We start from the raw sequence: 24,329 nt of genomic DNA, 5'->3' as shown, positions 1-24,329 counted from the left end.
CAAGCACCTTGTCTGCAGACCTGCTAGGCCCCTTCATGTCTTGAAGGTCTCCCCACTTGCCTTTCCCATTCATCTCCCCAGTGTCTCTTAAGCTGTGTCATGTGGAGGTGGCCTGGGAACCTAGAATTAACAAATTCGTAAGAATGTATTATGTCTCTGCATTTTACCAGGGAGAAGAAATGCTGAATGACCCTCTTTTGAAGATTGTATTGTCATACTGGTCTTCATGCCTAGCACATCATCCCTCTTCCACTTGCTCTGCAGTAGATATGTTTGTAATTTTGGAGTTAATAGTTGAATAACATTTAAAAGCTTAACTCTTAGCTAGTTTGAAAGCAGTAATCAGATGTCTGCAAATAAGTGTTCTTTTTATCTTCTAGTTGACATAAGCCCATTAACACACAAATACGAGGTTGAATTGCTGTTTGGTTTCAAGTGCTTTACCCTTCATATTCCTCCTAAACACAAGTAGTCAAATTTGTTCATTTAGTTAAACAATTCCTTTGCCAGGCAATCCATTTCGTCCCGATGGGGAATTTCTCAAGGCTGCAAATGGCAAACATATACACAGAAATTGTAGTACAGTGCTAAAAACATTTACGAATATATTTATTTACACACTCAACTGCATCAATATACATGGCATACAGTGAAGCACGTTCTCTTCCATATCTGCCTGGACCAATGTTATATTTTTATCAATTTCCTGATTGCAGTCTCTATAGTAAATCCTGCATCCCTGTTATAGTAAATCCTTCATCCCAGTCATAGTAAATATTTCACTCCTGTCATAGCAAATCCTGCATCCATCACAGTAAATCCTTCATCCCAGTCATACTAAATCCTGCATCCGTCATAGTAAATCCTTCATCCCAAGCATACTAAATCCTGCATCCCTGTCATTGTAAATCCCTCATACCTGTCATTGTAAATCCTGCATCCCTGTCATATCCCTGTCATAGTAAACCCTTCACCCCTGTCATAGTAAACCCTTCACCCCTGTCATAGTAAACCCTTCATCCCTGTCATAGTAAACCCTTCATCCCTGTCATAGTAAACCCTTCATCCCTGTCATAGTAAATCCTTCATCCCTGTCATAGTAAATCCTGCACCCCGTCAGTAAATCGTAGTAAATCGTAGTAAATCCCTCATCCCTGTCATAGTTCATCCCTCTCATAGTAAATCCCTCATCCCTGTCATAGTAAATCCCGCGTCCCTGTCATAGTAAATCCCACGTCCCTGTCATAGTAAACCCCGCGTCCAACTCATAGTAAACCCCGCGTCCAACTCATAGTAAACCCCGCGTCCAACTCATAGTAAACCCCGCGTCCAACTCATAGTAAACCCCGCGTCCCTGTCGTAGTAAATCCCGCGTCCCTGTCGTAGTAAATCCCGCGTCCCTGTCGTAGTAAATCCCGCGTCCCTGTCGTAGTAAATCCCGCGTCCCTGTCGTAGTAAATCCCGCGTCCCTGTCGTAGTAAATCCCGCACCCCTCTCGTAGTAAATCCCGCGTCCCTCTCGTAGTAAATCCCGCGTCTCTGTCGTAGTAAATCCCGCGTCCCTGTCGTAGTAAATCCCGCACCCCTGTCGTAGTAAATCCCGCACCCCTCTCGTAGTAAATCCCGCGTCCCTCTCGTAGTAAATCCCGCGTCTCTGTCGTAGTAAATCCCGCACCCCTCTCGTAGTAAATCCCGCGTCCCTCTCGTAGTAAATCCCGCGTCTCTGTCGTAGTAAATCCCGCACCCCTCTCGTAGTAAATCCCGCACCCCTGTCGTAGTAAATCCCGCACCCCTGTCGTAGTAAATCCCGCGTCCCTGTCGTAGTAAATCCCTCATTCCTGTCATAGTAAATCCCGCATCCCTCTCATAGTAAATCCCGCATCCCTCTCATAGTAAATCCTGCATCCCTCTCATAGTAAATCCCTCATCCCTGTCGTAGTAAATCCCTCATTCCTGTCGTAGTAAATCCCGCGTCCCTGTCATAGTAAATCCCTCATTCCTGTCGTAGTAAATCCTGCATCCCTCTCATAGTAAATCCCGCATCCCTCTCATAGTAAATCCCTCATCCCTCTCATAGTAAATCCCTCATCCCTGTCATAGTAAATCCCGCGTCCCTCTCGTAGTAAATCCCGCGTCCCTGTCGTAGTAAATCCCGCGTCCCTCTCGTAGTAAATCCCGCGTCCCTCTCGTAGTAAATCCCGCGTCCCTGTCGTAGTAAATCCCGCATCCCTCTCATAGTAAATCCCGCATCCCTCTCATAGTAAATCCTGCATCCCTCTCATAGTAAATCCCGCGTCCCTCTCGTAGTAAATCCCGCGTCTCTGTCGTAGTAAATCCCTCATCCCTGTCGTAGTAAATCCCTCATTCCTGTCATAGTAAATCCCGCATCCCTCTCATAGTAAATCCCGCATCCCTGTCGTAGTAAATCCTTCGTCCCTATCGCATCTTTGGCCAGACATTTATGCATAATTGTTCCATAAAACTCGTTTCTGCATTTACTTTTTTAAATTGTATCATGAATTGATTACAATAATGCGCAGAAGGACAGTGTGCGTGTTGTATCTATTGTGTATTGTATGTTACATTTTCATAACTGTCACCCTTCAAAATATGAATGGAGAAACACAGAGAGAACAACCATGTGCTGCAGCGAATTCATTGTTAAAATGTTATTAAGGCTTCCCATTCAGATCGAAAATCTGCACATCCGTGCATTGATGAGGGCTTTGTAGTCTATCCAAGAACTCTTCACCTGTGGGACTTCTGAGAGAGAGCGGCAGCGATTCATGATTACTCAGATCTTGACAGCGACTGAATGGGTCTGTGATATCAAAAGAGGCCGCTGGCTGGATAAACCTGGCTATTGAAAGGGAGGAACTTTGCGACTCACTCAGGCCTCTGAAGGGCCAAGCAGGAATCTGTTTCTCGGGGTGGGTTTGCTCGCTCGGGTGTTTTCGCCTGTCCCCCTTATAGCGGGTTGTTTCTCATGTGCTGGGACAGTGGTGAGTGGTAGCTGAACAGGTATTAAAGTCTTCAAGGCGACTTCCCCCAGGGATGGCACCAGAATATGGTTTATTGCCTCATTGGAGGTAGTAGTACATCATCTGCCCCCAGCGGGATGTGGGCAGTACATACATGAGATACATCCTCCCAGGCTGTTTCTCAAGTGGTTCGCTTCTTGCATCCTCCGCTCTAGGGATCCCCAAGTCCACGAACGTCAGTGCAGTTTTCACCAGAGTGGCTTTGGTTGCATTCCTGAGCCTGGTGCTGATTCCAGAGGATTGCAGGGCAGCTTCCAGGGGCCCCTTCTGCCCGTGATGTGCAACAGATAGTTTTCCCAATCACACACAACATTTACATTGCTGGGGGCGGACTGAACTAAAAACAAAGTGAGACTTGACAGAATGCATGGAATGATTTGCTTGACGAACAAGACTAATTCCAATAGAAAACCATACCCAATAACACAGGACTAACCGTTAACCTTGTTTCCAGAGCAGCCAGCATAAAGCGCTTCGACGCCTCTTCCAGGATACTAAGCGCTATAAAAATGCAAATACAATTTCAGTTACTGCTTGCCATTGAATCACAAACAGAATGACATTGTGGATACCTTATGTAGCCACCAGATGTCTTCCTTGCGCTACAGATTATTCTAAAACAGTCGCTGGGTGGGAAAATAAGACAGGACTCGCAGGGAGTCAAAATCTGCTCTCTGTCGCTCACTGGTGCAAGTTTAGGAAGAAGCGCCCATCTCAGCTTCCTGCGTGTATTACTACCGAGTCGTGTGATTTTCGTTTCATTTTTGTATTTTTCTAAAGGTTACTATTTCCCCGATATTCGGTTTTACATGTTGTATACATGTGCAATATGAGAAGTCATCCCAGTGTGGTATTTTTTTTTGCTTTGTGCCCCCCCCCCCCCCCCCCCCCCCCCCTTTGATAAGACCTTTCAATTACAACCCTCCACATTTGGGGATGATTCATTCACTTCTCCCGGAAGGCGAGTTACCCTGACCAGTATGAGAATGGGAGAGTCAGATACGAGTTTGTCAATGACCACAAACTCACAAGGTTGTGGGCATTTAGAGACTTTGAAGGGAAGTGACCTAGATCTCATGTAATACGTTTGCTTTTGTAACAGGATCACTTGTAAATCTTCTCCTCTTGTATCTTTACTTTGCCTATTGTGAAGCGCTCTGACACCTTCGGGTAAAGTCCGCGCTATATAAAAACGCATTAAATAAAAATAAAAATAAATAAAAGATCTGCTCACTTCCCAACCCTTTCTGGGTGTTGACTGTACTGTAGGTCTAGGCAGTTGTGGCCGAGGATTACACAACATTAAAACCATTTACACATGGTTCTTTTGTGGGTTTCCGGTCAGTCCTAAATGGAGCCCCCCCCCCCCCCCCCCCTTCGCTGCCTTAATCCTAGGTTTATGGCTACAGTTAGTTTTTAGGTCTCGCGAGAGACCACAAACGTACTGTCGTCTGCTACACTCTATCATTTCCTTAAAAAATGTAGAAAAACTTAATAAAGGAACTTTTACCCTGCCCTTTAGTTTACCATTGGTTGTGGGATTGTGGAACTTTTTTTTGCTTTTGTTTCAAGACAATTTGAAAGTAAAACCATCGGAAGCTCTACGTCCCGGTATTTCCAAGAAATTAACGCAGACAACTAGCAATAAGGAAACTTCGGGGCATGTGACCAATTTCCGAAACACATCTTGGCTGCCTATTGCTTTTAATCATGATGAAGCTTTAAACTTGTTTTTGTTCTACTGTTTCCAGACACAGACCTGCCAACTAACATAGTGCCGCCGTGTGGCACACGATATTGACTCCCTTCACACGGTCGCCCGGTGAGGAGCCAATATCACAAGGTGGCAGAGAAAACGAACTGAAAACCGCTATAAATAGTGGTTTTCAGCTTTTTTCAGAAGCTTTTAACTGCTGGTGTCCATTAATGGGTGTGAAACCACCCCAGGACATCGGCAGCAGCCTCAGCAAGCTTCTTTTTTTATTTTTATTTTATTTTAAAAGAAGGTGGTTTGGGGTCAGAGTGGGGCGCATCTTAGGTGCTTCTCGGCACTAGGTCATGCCCTTCCAAGGCCCCCACCCCCTCCTCACACTGTAATATTTTTGGTGAAGGGGGCAAGTCTGCAGAAAATATGCAATTTTCTAAATAAACATTTGCCGCTGTGTCACATTTACTTTTTTGTCAGTTTCTTCTTTTAGAATTTAGAGGATGTTTTATTCATCAATAAACACACAGTGATTTCAAAGGGTTTTTCTTTCACCTTTACCGCTACCCACCAGCGTCCCATAAAATCACTCTATCCTCCCTTTATCACTATCCATGCCTGAACCCTAAATTCGCCCTACCTCACTTTACTTGTACCCACCCTGAAACACTATAATCATGCCCCCCTTTACCTACCTCGAGCACGTCACCCTCACCAGTCATGCTTAACTTGCTTTACTTCTGTCATCCCTGAGCCCTCAGGCCACCCTCATCTTCCTTTACGTCTATTCACCCTTAAAGCCTTGTCATCCTACCCTCCCTTTACTTCTACCCTCCTCGATCTCTCAGGTCACCCACAGCTCCCTGTACCCTCGCCTGATCCCTCTAGTTACTCTCACCTCCCTTTACTTCTACCCACCTCTGAACTGTCACCCTCACCTCTCTCTATTCACCCCATAACCTTCAAGTCACCTTCCTTTAGCTCTGCCCACCGATGAACCCTCAATCACCATCACTTCCCTTTCCTTTACCTCTACCCACCGCTGAACCCTCAGCCATCATCACTTCCCTTTACCGCGACCCACCGCTGAACCCTCAAGCCACCTTCACCTCCCTTTACCTCTACCCACACCATCACCTTAGTCTCTCTCATCTCCTTTTACCTCTACCAATACCTGAACTTTTGTCACCCTCACCTCCCTCTGCCATTGCCCACCCCGAAGTCACCTTTACCTCTACCCATCCCCGAACCTTCAAGTCACCCTCACGGTCCTTTACCTCTATTCACCCCAAAATCCTTAAGTCATGCTCACCCATGAATCCATGAATCCTCAAGTCATCCTCACTTCTCTTTACTTCTACCCACCCCTGAGCCCTCAAATCACCCTCACCCCCTTTACCTCTAACCACCCCTAAACACTCAAGTCACCCTCCCCTCTCTTTACCTCTACTCTCCCCTGAACCACCCCCTTTACCTCTAACCACCCCTAAACCCTCAAGTCACCCTCCCCTCTACTCTCCCCTGAACCATCAAGTCACACTCATCTCCCCTTACACCGACACACCCGTGAACCCACCTCCCTTTACCTCTACCCACGTCAAACCATAAAATCACGTTTTTAAATCAAATAAAAGGTATGTTATTTAAAACTTACTTGCCTGGTAAAGTATTGCGTGGTAAAGGTAGAAATACTTACCTGTATGAGATAAAGGCTGTTTCCCCTCAGCCAGGACACATCCCCGTCCTTTCCTTAAACACTCTTCTGCCTTCACTGTAGCACCCCTAAATGTTTTTTGAGCACTGTCCGTTGTGTTGTGCCCTTCAGTAAAATGGTGGACACATTCGCCTCAACAGTTTGCCTCCTCCATCCATCCCCCCCAACACTCGCTACTTTAGGCCTCGCCTGAGACAGTGCATGGACTGTCACTTGTGAGGCATTTTGTTTACTTACGGGGGCTATTAGAGCCTGCCCATTGCTTGTTTTTTTCGTCACACTCATTTCCTTACTTCTCCTCGGTCAGCGAGTGCCGGCTTCACTTTCTCTTTGTGTGTTTGTCCCTACCCTGGAGCATGACCTGATCGCCGATTTCAGGGTTGCTTTTTTCCCTTTTATTTGTACCCAGTCCTTCCTCCTCTCCTAGTTTGATGCTAGTCCTGCCCCTTCACCCTCCTCCTTCATTGCAGCTTTGCCCCATCTATTCTCCTCCCTTTGTTGCTTGCTTTCTTCTTATCCAGCCTGAAAAAAGCACCCAAAAGTCAAACTAGTAGATTTCAAGGTGCTTTAAAGATGCAAGCAGTGCTGGGCTCCCTGCTCTGCGTGCCCTGTTTGGTGCCGTCTTCATGTGGGGTCAATACAAGGAACTTCAGTGCAGACATAAGACAATTAAACGTGTTTTTTTGTGATAGGAGGGAATAATCCCATCCTAAGGGAAAAAAATCAGTGACTCTGTCAGCTCTGGCCACATCATATCACTTTAAAAAAAAAATCTTTCAGCCATGCTGCACAGCAACTGCGCTGCTCTAAAACATGTCTAAAACAAATTTGACAAATACAATAGGTCTCCGTTAGGGGAGACATATTGGCTCTGCCAGTGCTTGTTTGAATTGGGCCCACAGCTGTTGGGCTTTTTTTCCAGGTCTTCAGGCAGGCACTGATTATTGGACAGTAAAGGATGTTAATGCTGTCTTTTACCACTGGTGCATCACTCTTTCCCAGGAGTGTAGCCTAATCAGTATGATTTGGGGATGTGAATCTCAAAGTTCCCAACCAAAAATAAAAACAGCGGGCTGCATGATAAAGCATTGAGATGACCAAGGTTTGGGTTGGAATGTTTCCATGAGGAAAAGGGTCAGAACTGATTTGCATTTGGTGGACTTCTTTTTTGAGAGAGACAATGCACAAACAATGATGGATTGGTATGCTACGCCTAGGGATTGCCAGTGGCAACACTGTTTGCAAGCATTCACCTTATTATCTTTTGGGTGTTTGATTGTCAGTAGTATCCCTTGAATCCAGAGATGGGCAGTGTGTTGATAACCTACTGCTGCCAATGTTTGTGAATTCCAAAACGTAGTTAATTTGCATCCATTTGAGGAGTACTGCTATGAGGGCAGATTTACTATTAACCACAAAGAAAAAAGTAGTGACCTAACAGTGAGCAGTGGAAGGATACAAGTCAGCCAATGGTTAGATTGGCAAATAAACTATGCTCTGTAGGAGAGACAAACCAGATGGGACAAGGAAAGCCATTGAATAAGAATCAAGCAAATAAGAGTGACAATAAACCAACCAATAGTAAGCAGTGGGAGGTTATAAGCCCACTGTACGTTTTTGGTAAACACCCAAAAGGTCTTTTGCAACTCTACAGCTTGTGCTTTTGGTAGGCAAGACCTAAAAATGGGAATATATATATATATATATATATCTTCAAATAAATGCGCAGCACTCCAAAATACTTTCTTTTTCTCTTTAATGGTCACCAGAGCATGTGTGTGTATGTGTATGTATGTATCTGTGTGTGTGTGTGTGTGTGTGTGTGTGTATATATATATATATATATATATATATATATATATATATAGAGAGAGAGAGAGAGAGAGAGAGAGAGAGAGAGAGAGATAATTTTATTCATTTCTATCCCCTCTTATTCTAAATATTGTGAGACTAGTTAAAACGAAAACCAGAATTGCAAATAACCCACAGTCTGATGGGTCTTTCCGAATGCTTTGTCCAGCAACCTCTAGGGGCAGAGAAACAGGGCTCTGTAAATGGCATTCAGCTAGCTCTTCAGGTGGTGGGAGCAAGGGGAATGACGCGTACTCAGCTGGTTTTTAAGTAAGGAAGGTGAGCACATGGTGCATAGTTGAAAATAGTTTCATGCAGTCTTTGGGGCAGGTGAGTGGCTACAGGCCTGACTGTATCCTAGTCCCAAATCACACAGGGACAAGAGGTCTGTGCACTGAGTCACTGACCATGGCAGAAAGCTGTGCTCAGAGCACGCTGACCATGGCTGAAGGCTGCCCCCTTGGGTTCTGGAAGCAGGGGGTAGGAATGCTCAGGCTGTGGCTAAAGGCCATAGAGGTAAGACAATAAGGCTATGTAACAAAGTGTAACATTTAAAAAACCAGCAAATATGTTTACTATTTATTGTGGTTATAATCTCTAGCCAAAAACATTTGCAAGTGCTAATGAGCTGTAACTGCCTCAATGCACTATTCATTATCCAACACATGATGCCACAGATGATACACATCACTATACGCATCATCAATTGCATGGCATGCACGATCAGCTCGTTGTGGGTTCTCCGGGGCAATGAAGGGTGTAAGGCAGTAAAAAAAATGGACTTTGTCCACTGCGTTTAGATCTGCTACCTGATGGCTAAGAAGCAGCCTCTCAAAGGGTTTGAGGGATTATTCCACAAAGGCCAGGGCTGCTTTCACTACATTTGCATGCGGGCCTGTCCTAGATAATTGTCAGGCTGCAATATGGGCATCAGGGCTGATGCTCATGAAATATTATTGCCTGGGAGGGGCATTTTGGTAGTTCAGTCCTTCAAGACTTTTTAGTCTGAATCATTCTACTGCCCACCACCTAGGGAGCTACTGCCTTGGTATCTATTCTACAGGTGAGGATTCTACGATTAGAAGTATCCTTCAGAAGATTCCTCGCCAAAATCCTGCACTGTTCTGTGGAATGGGCTCTTATCCATCTAAGAAGGTCCCAAGTTTGAGATCTGCACACCGTCACAAACAATTGGTTTTTAGGCGGCACATAAATGAGTGTGAAGGTGTCCAGATGGAAACTGACGTCACCGCGTTTGGGTGACGCCTATATGCGGCTCCAGCCGTTACTTTCGGGGCAGTGCAGAGTCGGCGTGGAGCAGTACAGCACCACCTACTGGCACACGGGCTGTGCTGATGCTTGGGGATACTGTGGAGGAGAGGCATCTCCGGTTAGATAGTTTCCACCAGAAAGAGCGTTATCAAAGGTAAGTAACCTGTTCAACAGTACCACTGCGGGGATTGCTACCTTTTACAAGGAACGAGTGTGCCGTGCACAGTAGATTTTATGCTTTGTGAGACTTGTAACCAACTATCAGACCAGGGAAAAGGTTGTTAAACTATGGAACTTGTGAAGAAGTGAGGTCAGAGTTCGAGAAAATGGGCTGTCCACACACCAGAGAACAGTGTCACCAGTGAAAAGCACTAAAGATCCCTCTTATCGACTACATCCAGCAGCTTCCTCAACTACAGCTGAAACACTGTACCTCGAGATAGCTCATCTCATGGTCAGAGTATCAAAATAAAACTTACGAACATCACCCTAGCAAATCCTTTGCCTCTCTGTCGCCTCCCCCCTAGTGGAGGGAAATAATTGTATACCCCACTATTCCACCTCCACTCTATTCCAGGACAAAGTTAAGTCATAAAAAGTTAAGGGTAAGCGCTGCTTAATAAAAATTAGGGTTAAGGTAACTTAAAATTATAAGAGTCTGGGGTGATCTAGTTTCAGAGACGATACCATGCCCAAGATGTAGTGGCCCACTATAAAGCAATAAAAAACAAGTAACATACAACCAGAAAGAATGATTATTTTGTACTTCAGAACTTGTTGGCCTGTCACATGTTTTGCTTATACATTTGAGACAAGTACAAGCTGCTGTAAGGGATGTTCTGGTGGACAGCATTAGTAGCGGCTTTGTTCTCATCATCTGGTATTGTCCCACTGATTTCTTGCTTTCACACATTATTGTTTTTGTGATATTACAACAATGAGGGCTTAAAAAGTATAACTGTGATCCCTTATATTGCGCATCATTTCAGCAGAATGGACATGATTAGCAGTGTTGTTTCATGATTAACCCCACAAATCTTTTCTTTTAATAGCTTGTCCCGGCAGCTTCATATGTCCCATATGTTCCATGACTTTTACATCTATTGAAATGTACCAGTCCCATATGCAAGGAAATAAGCATCAAACCAAGTAAGTGTGTTTATATACTTTAACTTAGATATCTCGAAGTTGACATTGGTGTTTCAAGGAAGAACGAGGATTTATTCTGACCATTGATAGATGGCTCCTTGTGCACTAGCCTATACAGGGAGTGCAGAATTATTAGGCAAATGAGTATTTTGACCACATCATCCTCTTTATGCATGTTGTCTTACTCCAAGCTGTATAGGCTCGAAAGCCTACTACCAATTAAGCATATTAGGTGATGTGCATCTCTGTAATGAGAAGGGGTGTGGTCTAATGACATCAACACCCTATATCAGGTGTGCATAATTATTAGGCAACTTCCTTTCCTTTGGCAAAATGGGTCAAAAGAAGGACTTGACAGGCTCAGAAAAGTCAAAAATAGTGAGATATCTTGCAGAGGGATGCAGCACTCTTAAAATTGCAAAGCTTCTGAAGCGTGATCATCGAACAATCAAGCGTTTCATTCAAAATAGTCAACAGGGTCGCAAGAAGCGTGTGGAAAAACCAAGGCGCAAAATAACTGCCCATGAACTGAGAAAAGTCAAGCGTGCAGCTGCCACGATGCCACTTGCCACCAGTTTGGCCATATTTCAGAGCTGCAACATCACTGGAGTGCCCAAAAGCACAAGGTGTGCAATACTCAGAGACATGGCCAAGGTAAGAAAGGCTGAAAGACGACCACCACTGAACAAGACACACAAGCTGAAACGTCAAGACTGGGCCAAGAAATATCTCAAGACTGATTTTTCTAAGGTTTTATGGACTGATGAAATGAGAGTGAGTCTTGATGGGCCAGATGGATGGGCCCGTGGCTGGATTGGTAAAGGGCAGAGAGCTCCAGTCCGACTCAGACGCCAGCAAGGTGGAGGTGGAGTACTGGTTTGGGCTGGTATCAAAGATGAGCTTGTGGGGCCTTTTCGGGTTGAGGATGGAGTCAAGCTCAACTCCCAGTCCTACTGCCAGTTCCTGGAAGACACCTTCTTCAAGCAGTGGTACAGGAAGAAGTCTGCATCCTTCAAGAAAAACATGATTTTCATGCAGGACAATGCTCCATCACACGCGTCCAAGTACTCCACAGCGTGGCTGGCAAGAAAGGGTATAAAAGAAGGAAATCTAATGACATGGCCTCCTTGTTCACCTGATCTGAACCCCATTGAGAACCTGTGGTCCATCATCAAATGTGAGATTTACAAGGAGGGAAAACAGTACACCTCTCTGAACAGTGTCTGGGAGGCTGTGGTTGCTGCTGCACGCAATGTTGATGGTGAACAGATCAAAACACTGACAGAATCCATGGATGGCAGGCTTTTGAGTGTCCTTGCAAAGAAAGGTGGCTATATTGGTCACTGATTTGTTTTTGTTTTGTTTTTGAATGTCAGAAATGTATATTTGTGAATGTTGAGATGTTATATTGGTTTCACTGGTAATAATAAATAATTGAAATGGGTATATATTTGTTTTTTGTTAAGTTGCCTAATAATTATGCACACCTGATATAGGGTGTTGATGTCATTAGACCACACCCCTTCTCATTACAGAGATGCACATCACCTAATATGCTTAATTGGTAGTAGGCTTTCAAGCCTATACAGCTTGGAGTAAGACAACATGCATAAAGAGGATGATGTGGTCAAAATACTCATTTGCCTAATAATTCTGCACTCCCTGTACAAAACATGGTCACACGAAAAACCTATGGTAGAAACATTTCATGGGATTATTGAGAATTGTGTGCATTGTTTTAAAAGAAAATTAGTAGAGCTTTTACAAAGAGGCAATTTCTCTTTTTGGGCTGAGGGGCTGCGCCCCTCTGAAATTCTTACACATTCATATAAAAAATATTAAATAGATTGATTTGTTTAGAGATACGATCGTATCTTTAAACAAATCGCTGTATTTAGGTCTGGGCTGTCTGTCCCACCTCCCTTTGAAGCATGAGACGGAAGCCAGGCAGTACATCGACTTTCTACACTGTGACATTGATGCAGGGCTGACTGCTCTAAAGCCTTTCATTTCCATTGTGGTCTATGGTAGTATCCACTATAGGCCAGTGATGCCTTTTGCATACATGCCACTCTTCCCCCATTCGTCACACAGTAGGAGTGAATGAAAGCCCCTGCGATTTAATGCCTTGTCTTTGGCAACAATAAGTGTTATAATGCTAATCTTGTGTTATTTTTATTGTACTGACAGCATTCATGCATGAACATACAGCATTCATACTGTACATATTCCCATGCATTCGGCCTTCTCTCCATTCAGCCACTTTGCTGACTTCCAAAAGGCAACTAATATTTTGCATCTTAGCAACAACTGACAGTTATTAAATAGAGTGCATAAAGCACAGCCACAGCATTGCTTGTGGGTGCATGTCCTTCCTGAGACCTTCGCTTTCTCATCCGAGACAACTGTAGTTTCATTGACATCAGTCGTGCCCCAAAGTCTAGCCTGCTAGGTGAAAATACTCTTGAGGCACAGGTGTGTGCGTGCGAACACAGTTTTGTCCACACTGTTTGTTAACCTGCTGCAGGGCAGTGGTTGATGTGAGCTTGTGAAATATGACCCTGTACTTAAAACTCCTGGATTCTATACTAAGCAAAAACGTAGAACTGCATTAATTTAAGTAAACAAATGATGTTAAATGTACATGAATTTGTGGAAAATCTTTGTTTACAATAATAAGTGACAAAATAAAACTAAATTAAACTAGATTATTTTATTAATTAGTTGTTAAAATATGAACAATAAACTGGTATCCAACTTTTATGTATAGCAGAAGATCAAAAAACACAAAACATTGCAGTAGCTTATTAAAACTGGAGTATCTTTTAAGATCAAGAAATAGGTTACCAGGAAAAGATGGTTTCAAGATTAACTACATTGTGTTTTGTTGTTCTGATGTTTAATCGAAACCCTATTTTCCGTATTGAGTATTAACAAGACTTTCAACCGAGTGTGAGAGAGCTGAACTCTTGCCTAAAATAATGCACGCTGAGAAGTAGACTAAAACATGAGCTGAAGATTGAAACATAGATTATTTCAGCTGTACAATAGATCACTTCTACTGGTTATTAGCTAAATCAATAATGTTAATAAAATGTGATGCTTGCAGCACTAAGAACTGTCAGGAAATGCCCTAGTAACTTACATTACCTCTCGCATTGCTGCATTTTAAGTTAGGCAATCTGACTATCACAAGCCTGATGTTTCAGTTAGGCAGCACCACATTATTTTAAGTCTGTGGTGGCAGGTCTGGCACGGTGGATCTGTTGTCACTGAGGTTATTCATGGAGATAGGTCTCTAAACTAGGGGTCTGGCTTCACAAGTAATATAGTTAGTGTATTTTTGGGGTGGTAAAATGAGGGCGATGCAAGGGAGTGCATTCAGGGGAGAGGGGAAAAAGGGTGCTGAAGAGGAACGAGAGGAGGTTGAAAATGTGCAGATGGTAGAGATGTGAAGAGAAAAAGGGAATACATATCTAACGTAAAGCACGCACAACTGAAGGCCTCAATCATTTTTAACTCAGTCTCAAAACTTCAGAAGTGAAATATTTCGAATGTTATCTATAGATAATCATTGTTGTTACTCATTTATTTTAAACAGCTAATAATCTTTGACAATAGTACTGACAGGATTTAGTTGTATATCAGTAGTTGTGTTTTATTTCTGGATGCAGTAACATCTCAGAGAGAAACCAAAATGTAGGCTACGTGGCACACAGAAATGTATTTTACATGTTCCCTTTTAGAGATCCTTCACCTTTTTTCATCCCACTTAAAGATCTGTCCGCACATATTTCTGTATGATTATTTGCAGCCAGCAGCTGTAGATGCTTCCTGATGCCTGGTTAGAGCATTTTCTTCCAAAGTTGATGCTGCATGCAGTGTAAGACACTGGGCAAGCACACACTTTAAAGGGCCTGAAGATACCCCACTGTACAATTTGCAGATTAAAGCCAGCAGTGAGATACGAAGCAGTTTTTAATGTGTTTAGTATTTCAAGAATATACGTTCCCACTGCTTTATTAGTCTTGCTTTCTCACTAAATTCATTATCTTGGGAGGAGAACTCACCTTCGACCCCACGTTTGTCCATTAAGCTTGCTTGCTTCACTTGCTACATAAGTCATACCTAAATTTTACGCCCCACCATTTTCAAATGTCACCAGGCTGCCACTGCCTTATCATATCTGAAGAAAAGATTTGCTTCTAAGACTGCCTTATTATTATTTTTTAAATACATTGTCCCTTTAATAATGTCAGTGTTGGGGGCAAATGAGAGAAAAAGAAAGATTCTAAGCAAGAGGAAAAATCTAGAAAAGGATGGAGAAGAACTGTGTAGGCAGTATTTGGGGATCGGCGACCAAAGTACCATGAGGCGAGTGATGGAAAAGCACTTTGTAGTGAATTGTTAAGTGTAGGAAGTTGGCTCTGTATGCACTATTTCAAAGTAAGGAATAGTATGCACAGAGTCCAAGGGTTCCCCTTAGAGGTAAGATAGTGGCAAAAAGAGATAATACTAATGCTTTATTTTGTGGTAGTGTGGTCGAGCAGTAGGCTTATCAAAGGAGTAGTGTTAAGCATTTGTTGTACACACACAGGCAATAAATGAGGAACACACACTCGGAGACAATTCCAGGCCAATAGGTTTTTGTATAGAAAAATATATTTTCTTAGTTTATTTTAAGAACCACAGGTTCAAATTTTACATGTAATACTTTAAATGAAAGGTATTGCAGGTAGGTACTTTAGGAACTTTGAATAATCAAAATCGCATACACTGTTTTCAAATAAATCACCTATAGCTATTTTAAAACTAGACACAGTGCAATTTTCAACAGTTCCTGGGGGGAGTAAGAGTTAGTTGGTTTTTGCAGGTAAGTAAACCACCTACGGGGTTCAAGTTTGGGTCCATGGTAGCCCACCATTGGGGGTTCAGAGCAACCCCAAAGTTACCACACCAGCAGCTCAGGGCCGGTCAGGTGCAGAGTTCAAAGTGGTGCCCAAAACACATAGGCTTCAATGGAGAAGGGGGTGCCCCGGTTCCAGTCTGCCAGCAGGTAAGTACCCGCGTCTTTGGAGGGCAGACCAGGGGGGTTTTTGTAGGGCACTGGGGGGGACACAAGTTAGCACAGAAAGTACACCCTCAGCAGCACGGGGACAGCCGGGTGCAGTGTGCAAACACACGTCGGGTTTCCAATGGAAATCAATGGGAGACCAAGGGGTCTCTTCAGCGATGCAGGCAGGCAAGGGGGGGGCTCCTCGGGGTAGCCACCACCTGGGCAAGGGAGAGGGCCTCCTGGGGGTCACTCCTGCACTGGAGTTCTGATATTTCAGGTCCTGGGGGCTGCGGGTGCAGAGTCTTTACCAGGCGTAGGGATCTGGGAAGCAGGCAGTCGTGGTCAGGGGGAGCCTCGGGATTCCCTCTGCAGGCGTCGCTGTGGGGGCTCAGGGGGGGCAACTCTGGCTACTCAGTCTCGTAGTCGCCGGGGAGTCCTCCCTGAAGTGTTGTTTCTCCACAAGTCGAGCCGGGGGCGTCGGGGGCAGAGTAGCAAGTCTCACGCTTCCGGCGGGAAACGCAGTTGTCTTGAAGTTGCTCCTTTGAAACAAAGGTGCAGTCTTAGGTGAACAGAGCCGCTGTCCTTGGGAGTTTCTTGGTCCTTCTAGAGCAGGGCAGTCCTCTGAGGATTCAGAGGTCGCTGGTCCCTGGGGAAAGCGTCGTTGGAGCAGTGTCTTCAGAAGGGGGGGAGGCAGACCGGTAGAGCTGGGGCCAAAGCAGTTGGTGTCTCCGTCTTCTCTGCAGGGTTTTTCAGCTTAGCAGTCCTCTTCTTCTTAGGTTGCAGGAATCTGAGTTCCTAAGTTCAGGGGAGCCCTTAAATACTAAATTTAAGGGCGTGTTTAGGTCTGGGGGGTTAGTAGCCAATGGCTACTAGCCCTGAGGGTGGGTACACCCTCTTTGTGCCTCCTCCCAAGGGGAGGGGGTCACAGTCCTATCCCTATTGGCGGAATCCCCCATCTGCAAGATGGAGGATTTCTAAAAGTCAGACTCACCTCAGCTCAGCCCCTTACTCCTTAGGGGCTGTCCTGACTGGCCAGTGACTACTCCTTGTTATTCTCATTATCTCCTCCGGCCTTGCTGCCAAAAGTGGGGCCGTGGCCGGGGGGGGGGGCAGGCAACTCCACTAGCTGGAGTGCCCTGTGGTGCTGTAACAAAGGGGATGAGCCTTTGAGGCTCACCGCCAGGTGTTACAGTTCCTGCAGGGGAGGTGTGAAGCACCTCCACGCAGTACAGGCTTTGTTACTAGCCACAGAGTGACAAAGGCACTCTCCCCATGTGGCCAGCAACATGTCTCGAGTGTGGCAGGCTGCTAAAACCAGTCAGCCTACACTGGTAGTTGGTTAAGGTTTCAGGGGGCACCTCTAAGGTGCCCTCTGGGGTGTATGTTACAATAAAATGTACACTGGCATCAGTGTGCATTTATTGTGCTGAGAAGTTTGATACCAAACTTCCCAGTTTTCAGTGTAGCCATTATGGTGCTGTGGAGTTCGTGTTTGACAGACTCCCAGACCATATACTCTTATGACTACCCTGCACTTACAATGTCTAAGGTTTTGCTTAGACACTGTAGGGGCACAGTGCTCATGCACTTGTGCCCTCACCTATGGTATAGTGCACCCTGCCTTAGGGCTGTAAGGCATGCTAGAGGGGTGACTTATCTATACTGCATAGGCAGTGTGAGGTTGGCATGGCACCCTGAGGGGAGTGCCATGTCGACTTACTCGTTTTGTCCTCACCAGCACACACAAGCTGGTAAGCAGGGTGTCTGTGCTGAGTGAGCGGTCCCCAGGGTGGCATAAGACATGCTGCAGCCCTTAGAGACCTTCCCTGGCATCAGGGCCCTTAGTACCAGGGGTACCAGTTACAAGGGACTTACCTGGATGCCAGGGTGTGCCAATTGTGAAAACAAAAGTACAGGTTAGGGAAAGAACACTGGTGCTGGGGCCTGGTTAGCAGGCCTCAGCACACTTTCAAATCAAAACCTATCATCAGCAAAGGCAAAAAGTCAGGGGGTAACCATGCCAAGGAGGCATTTCCTTACACAAAGTCATCCAGAGAGTGTTTCAGAGGGAGGTATACTGAGGCTGACACCTTGGGAGTATTAAGAGTAGAATTCCAAAATGCTCCCAAGATGTGGTTGCTATCAGCTACTGTTCATTCCGATGGGTCACCATCAGCCAAAACTGTTTTCTGGGTTTAACCCCATTTACACAGGCCCTAGAAGTGGGCTCTAGCAAAATGGCCCCAAATAACCTACCTCAGGCTCAGCAACCTTTTAGTAGAAGAGCAGTTTAAATATCCGAGTACAATTTAGATTATGAACAGTTGACATGTTTTCAGTGTATAATGTGGGCCTATGAGCCAAGTACTCATTCACCTTTTTACTGCAGGTGGCCCTGTATACCTGTACAATGAAAGTGGACTGGGCCAGGGACAGGTACCTTGGGTTCCACTCACCCAACACCAGAAGGGACACCATCACTCCCCAGAAAGAGTAGGGATGGGATCATACTACAAGGGTTCTGAGATTTCACAATGGCCTGTCCAAAATCTTAGAACCATATAGAGTGCAATACAATATTAAATGTGAAGGAAAATAAAGTCTGGGAATGAAGTGACTGAACTAGCACTTTGTGTGTAATTTAGAGTGTACCATATCTGAATTTCTACATTCTACTCTTCTATAAGAGTAATCCTGTTCTAAACCTAAAATGTAGGTGCATATTGGTTCATTGAGTATCTGGTTTCTGTGGTTCCATGCAAAACAGGTCATATTTATCGCATGGATTGCCCAGATGCCCTGTGGTGTCAGAGAACCTTCCGGGCAATCACTTCCAAAGTCCCTTATAAAGTCAACTTATGCAGGAATAGTTTTTTTAAGAATTTAGTTTTAGCTTCGAATTTATTGCTTGTTAACCATTACAAGTTACACCATTACCTCACCACAGTCGTGGTGGCACAGCTGTTTTTTGTGTTACCTCAGAGGGACACACCAGCTGTCATTTGGAGCTCCTAAGCCATGCTTTACGTCTTTCTGGCTTTTGCTGGCATGCAGAGGTGGGCTCAGCAGCAGTAGGTGGACACAGCATTTTGCTGTGTTTACCGATTTACTTTAAGGCCATTTTGTGGACTGCTCTGCAAGGTTAACCCTGTTGAACCTTCATTTATCCTATATACAGTTTATCATTAATTTGCTATTTTTGTGTATTTCCTTGCACTTGTGTTTTTTACTGTGGCACACTGTCTGCCAGTCTGCATTGGATAGAGAATTCAGGCTCCAGTAGTCACTTAACTTCTACAAGATAATTGTTTTGAAAAATAATCCTCTTTTTTAAATATAGTGAAACCGTTTTTATTTTGGCACCTTTTAATTCTGTTCCTTGTATATTTATTGCTGATGGAGATTTCTAACTTCAGATTCCACCCCTTCCACCCTTTATCTACCTCTGGTGTCTTGGATCAGAGTCCTGTGAATCCTATTGGAGCCTGCATTTGAAGGCCATCAGAGAGCAGGAGGCTAAGTTCTTCATGGCCAGGGACGAGAAACTTAGTCTGTGTCGTTCTAGGCCTCGATCACCCATCACCACCTTTTATCCTGTCAAATTGCTGTTGTGAACCAGGGCTGCTGTCCTGTCAAAAAGTGTGACTCCCTTCCACCTCGGTCATTTCATCACCCTCCCATCCTTTTATTCCCAGGAAGGTGGAGGAGCAGTTGTACAGGTTGGATCTTAGGTGGGTGGTCAACTAGTACTTGGATCGTACCAAGAGCATACGATTGGATGTTGCTGTGATGCCAAAAAAGGCAGTGGTGCAGAAGAGGACTTTTGTCCAGTTGGATCATCCTCTGCATTAAGACTCATAATGCTTTTGCCAAAAAGGAACCTCTGGAAAGGATTAGGGTCCATTCCATAAGAGCCAAATCGAGCAGTTCTGCTCTCTCCAAAAGCCGAGATTTTCACAGCAGTGACGTGGGCATCTCTCCACACTTTCACCAAGAAATATTACTTGGATTCTGAAGTGCATAGGGATGGCAACTTTGCCAGATCTGTCCTGCTGGTTTCCCTAGTCTAGCCATCCATCGACCCTCCTACTGGGCAGGGTGTTGCTTTGAAATGTATTCTACAGGTGAGGAATCCTCAGGCAGAAGTATTCATCACAACAATCTTTCTGCTGGATATACAATCTACCTACTGATTTCTCACTGACCAGCCCGCCCCGTTTAATGGATGTGTTATAGGAAAATTGAATTAGATTCCAAGTAACTTTTGGTACAGCACACCTATATCAATGTCATTCCGTCCACTTGCCTCAGGCTGGGTAAAAAATAGATATAAAGTGACGCCTCTACCCTGGAGTGGGCCCTATATCGCTTCAGTGATGTCATCTGACTCCACTTTCAGCATTAATACAAATCGAGCGCTTCTTACTGGCAACGTGAGAGCTTTGAAGTTTCCAGATTCAGTCTGATGTATGGGATTATTGTTCAGGTGAAGAAACTGCAAGATTGTTATTGCAGGTAAATAACTTTTTCTTCCATTTACATGTGTTAGTTTTAATGATTGACTCAATAGTTTTTCACTGATGTTATTTGGTTCATATTGACAACTACTTCGTCTTGGCACTGACCAACCTTTCTCTTATTCTAGTGCAGCCCATTAATTACTGTGAATTTATATACAATTTGTCTTTTCTTGCAGAGAAAATTTGGTAGTTAACTTAATAAAAAATTCAAAGAAATCATACGACTCTTTTCAAGATGAACTAGCAGATTACATTAAAGTTCAAAAAGCCAGAGGCCTGGTGCCTAAGACCAGTTTACGAAAAACCGAGGAAAGTTTTGAAAATTGTGGCTATGAGGACAATGATGAGGGCGGACCGCCAGGAGATTTTACTTCTCCACGGAGGTTGCCTTATGAGAGGCCCCGAACTATCCCACCATACCGCTCACGAGCAGCAAGTAACAGGTTACCTTACCGGTCTACGTTTGAGAGAAACTATTCTCGAGGACAGTACTTGAAAAACAGTCAATACCGCATGAAGTATTTTCCAGAAGAGCAACACACACAAGCGACTCCCCCAAAAAGCAACAATGTTGTCTGTCCGCCAGCCGTGGATTCTAGCGAGGATGGGAGGCACTCCTCCTCTGACGACAGCAGTGGTTCCTATCACAAAGAAAGGAGGCAGAAAAGGAAACGGCGAAAAGAAAAACGACACAGAGGAAGTGAGGATATAAAAAAAGAGGAGGGACGTGTCGCTAAGAAAAGAAAGATGAGTAGTGAAGATGCAGATTCAGGAAAGGATGATTTAAATTGTGAACTTCAAAAAGAGGACACAGACACCACAAACATGAACACTGTAAAGCACAGAAAGGAGAAAAAATGTAAAGCAGAGACACATGCTGACAAAGAGAGTAAAAAGCACAAGCGAGTTAAGAAAAAGAAAGACGAGGATTCAAGAACAGAGGAGGAGAAACTTTGGGATGAATCTATTTTGGGATTCTGAGAAGATAATTCTGGATTTGCAGTACTTTCTTTCATAAACCACAAATTAACAGAGTGTGTATTTGAAACTTACATTGTTCGCCCTGAACATATATTTATGTTGTACTTTTTGTTCTTTCTTCTTTGTCTTTCCCGGTCATTGTCTTAAATTAAGGCCTATCTTGAAAGTTTATGATCTGATAAAAGCGGGCAAGAATTCAAAGATGATTTTAACATTAATTGGTAAAAGTAAAACTCCTAGAATTAACTATTTTCAAACTGTTTTTCCTTTGAACTTGTTTGTTTTTGTTATATCTATGGCATGTGTTTTGTTTATTTCTGGGAGAGTAACTTTAACAGAATGTATTTTTTGAGCTAGCTTATTAACTATCTGATGGACAGACATGCCACAAATAGAAATGCAACTCTTAAAACACTGAAAAATAAAAAATATATATCATTTCTAAGTTGCGGGTTTTGTGGTGAAATTGCAATATAATGTGCCATTTAAAACGTTCTAGGAAGTAGATGCATTGGAATCCCACTACTGCATATGGTTCTAAAGTTGATGAAATGTGCCTCCCTTCCAAAAGAATATATTTGTACAAAACGTCAACAGGACTGCTTCATAATAGAAACCGAACAGCTGTTATCTGAATGACACATCCAAATGATGTGATGCTGTACCGTACTCTTTAATCTTTTTCTGAAAATACATTGTTGATTTCAATTTATGTAGCAACAAGTAGAACAATGTCATTAATTGGCAACAACTACATACATACTCTTAATAAAAGGATATCAATAAAATGATTGAGACAGGTGGCTTTCAGGGAAGAAGTTGAAAGAGGGTGTGTAGGGATGTACATATCCGGCAACAACCAAGCTGCAGTTTAAGCCTAAATAGGAGAGATTACTCAGACAGGTCAAGGTGTCTTCATCATATTTTAGCAGAAGTCTGCTCTTTATGTTTTAACCTATTGTTCACTGTCTCTAATTAAACGTGTGATTAGGTTGCTAAACCAATATTCAATCCAAGTCTTTTGATGCCCTCAGAGTGATGGTTTTTTTTGTGTTCATGAAGAATAATTTAGTATAAACTACTGTGGTATTAAAAGATCTGGACCTGTAACTAGTTCTATACCCGAATAGGTGTGTCCTTCACTACTTGGTTGTGTCTCCAGAGCAGTGAGGCATCTTTATAGTTCATCATGTGATACTGGATATAGTTTTTTTATATTCATAGGGGGAGATATTGAATTAGTAGAAGATGAAAAACTGAGCCGAGTGTTGTGTACCTTATGATGATAGACTTTTAATTGAACATATGCTTTTAAATTGATTGATGATCCAATTCTCTTTCCCTTTTCAACATTATTACAATCCTTGTCTTTTAAGTGCAGTAAATATTAAAAATTGTAAGCTTCTTCCTTTTGGGTGTTTATTGGTAGTTGAACAGACTAGAGCAAGTCTTGGATGCCAAAAGTTCTGCTTGTGTCAAGCTTTACTTTTTACAGAGTTTGCTGAAGGTTATCATCTTTTTATCACGCCGGACCTGGTTTAGGCGTAAGACAGTAATTGGCTCAAACCAAAGGGTTCAGACCTCTCCAGTGATATTCCCTGTTGCTACCAGCCCTGTGTAAATAACATGTGAACTCGCAGAGCAGCAGCAGACAGAGAGGGGGTCTTATTGAGTCACCCTGAGCTGTATCACGGTAAGATGGATTAGTATTGAGATTGCTTCTGATTTGCCAGAAACTGTTGCTAGTTTGTGGGAAAAAAGAGTCCTATTCAAAAGCATTTTTTTCTCATACACATTTGGCCACCCTGGGAGAGTAGACCGCTCCATTTTCAACATAATAGGTCAAAAGAAATTTGTATTTTTCCTGAGATGCTACAATAGTGATTCCTCAGGCATAAGAAGGAACGCTGCTCCCCAGACCAGGTGACCAAGGAGTGAAATACATTGGCACTCTTTCTTGAACTTTGACTATTTGGCCTTCAGGAAGGGCCCTTAAGACTACTTTATAAGGCAAGTAATTTTCGATTGCTCCCCAACCCCTTCTCTATTAATAACAATCAGCTTTAACACCAGGGCACACTTGGAGTAACAGGTGCACTTTGTAAATAAGACAGCCTAGGTGGAGGACTAAAAGAATCATTTATTCAGTTACATTCTCTGCCAGTGTCTAGATATGTATCTCGGCCCCTCCATACCTTTTCAGAGGCTAGCCTAGGAGAACGCTGCACATTTGTTGCCAGTTCTGAGTTCATGCAAAGAACACTCACCAGTACATCATCCAAGACTTAACTAGGAGACATGCAAAGCTTATGCAATACCACTATAGTCACACAGCACTTACACACATGAAAGAACCACACAGTGTTACAAAAATAAAGGAACTATATTATAGTAACACAAATACTAGAATACTGAATAGGCAATCCCCCAACTAGAGATAAGTAACACACTTGTATATACACATTAGCAATCAGTAAGTAGCATAGAAAGTGATAGGCATTGGTAAAAACAATACCAAATAGTGAGCACCCTAGGGGAGGGCTAAACCATATGCTAAAAAAGTGGAATGTGAAAGGCAGTCCCCCAACCAAGGAAGTGGAATTGGTAGAAGGGAGCTGGAGGAACTAGGAACCCCAAGAGGTGAGTACTAGAGTGACCCCCCGCGACCAGGCGAGCAGAGGTAAGTATGTTGTTTTTTGGAAAAGAATTATGCAAGACCCAACCAAGACTGGAAGAACCCAAAGGTGGATCCTGACAGAAGAGGACCTGCAAAGGAAGGGGACCAAGTCCAGTTCGCATTGGAGTGTCTGGTGGGGGCAGGCGCCACTATCCACTCTTCTGGGTATGCAGGACCAGGTCGATAGGGGACGAAGAAGGTCAGCAGTTCTGCACAGGAGCTGAAGAGGAGTCCCACAAGTCATGCAGGTGATGTCCCACGTCAGCGGTAGAGATGCAGTTGGTCAGTGGTGCAATATGCCTTTGCAAATGCAAGAGAAGGGAAAGAAGGTTTACAAGGCTGAAGAGGACCAGCAAGGTCCAGG

General features: G+C 43.7%; 1 protein-coding gene across 1 annotated transcript in view; it reads left to right on the top strand.

The window, feature by feature from the left end:
• Positions 1-22,693, top strand: part of KRCC1 (lysine rich coiled-coil 1) — a 158,507-nt gene extending 135,814 nt beyond the window's left edge. Inside the window, exons 6-7 of the mRNA XM_069204465.1 lie at positions 10,635-10,731; positions 20,484-22,693. Of these exons, the coding sequence (XP_069060566.1) occupies positions 10,635-10,731; positions 20,484-21,288 (902 nt within the window). The 3' untranslated portion in view covers positions 21,289-22,693. The remainder of the gene's footprint in view (positions 1-10,634; positions 10,732-20,483) is intronic.
• The last annotated feature ends 1,636 nt before the right edge of the window (positions 22,694-24,329 follow it).

The sequence above is a fragment of the Pleurodeles waltl genome, chromosome 1_2 (assembly GCF_031143425.1).
Source record: "Pleurodeles waltl isolate 20211129_DDA chromosome 1_2, aPleWal1.hap1.20221129, whole genome shotgun sequence".
Taxonomy (NCBI): domain Eukaryota; kingdom Metazoa; phylum Chordata; class Amphibia; order Caudata; family Salamandridae; genus Pleurodeles; species Pleurodeles waltl.
This window is presented reverse-complemented; position numbering and strand designations above follow the sequence as displayed.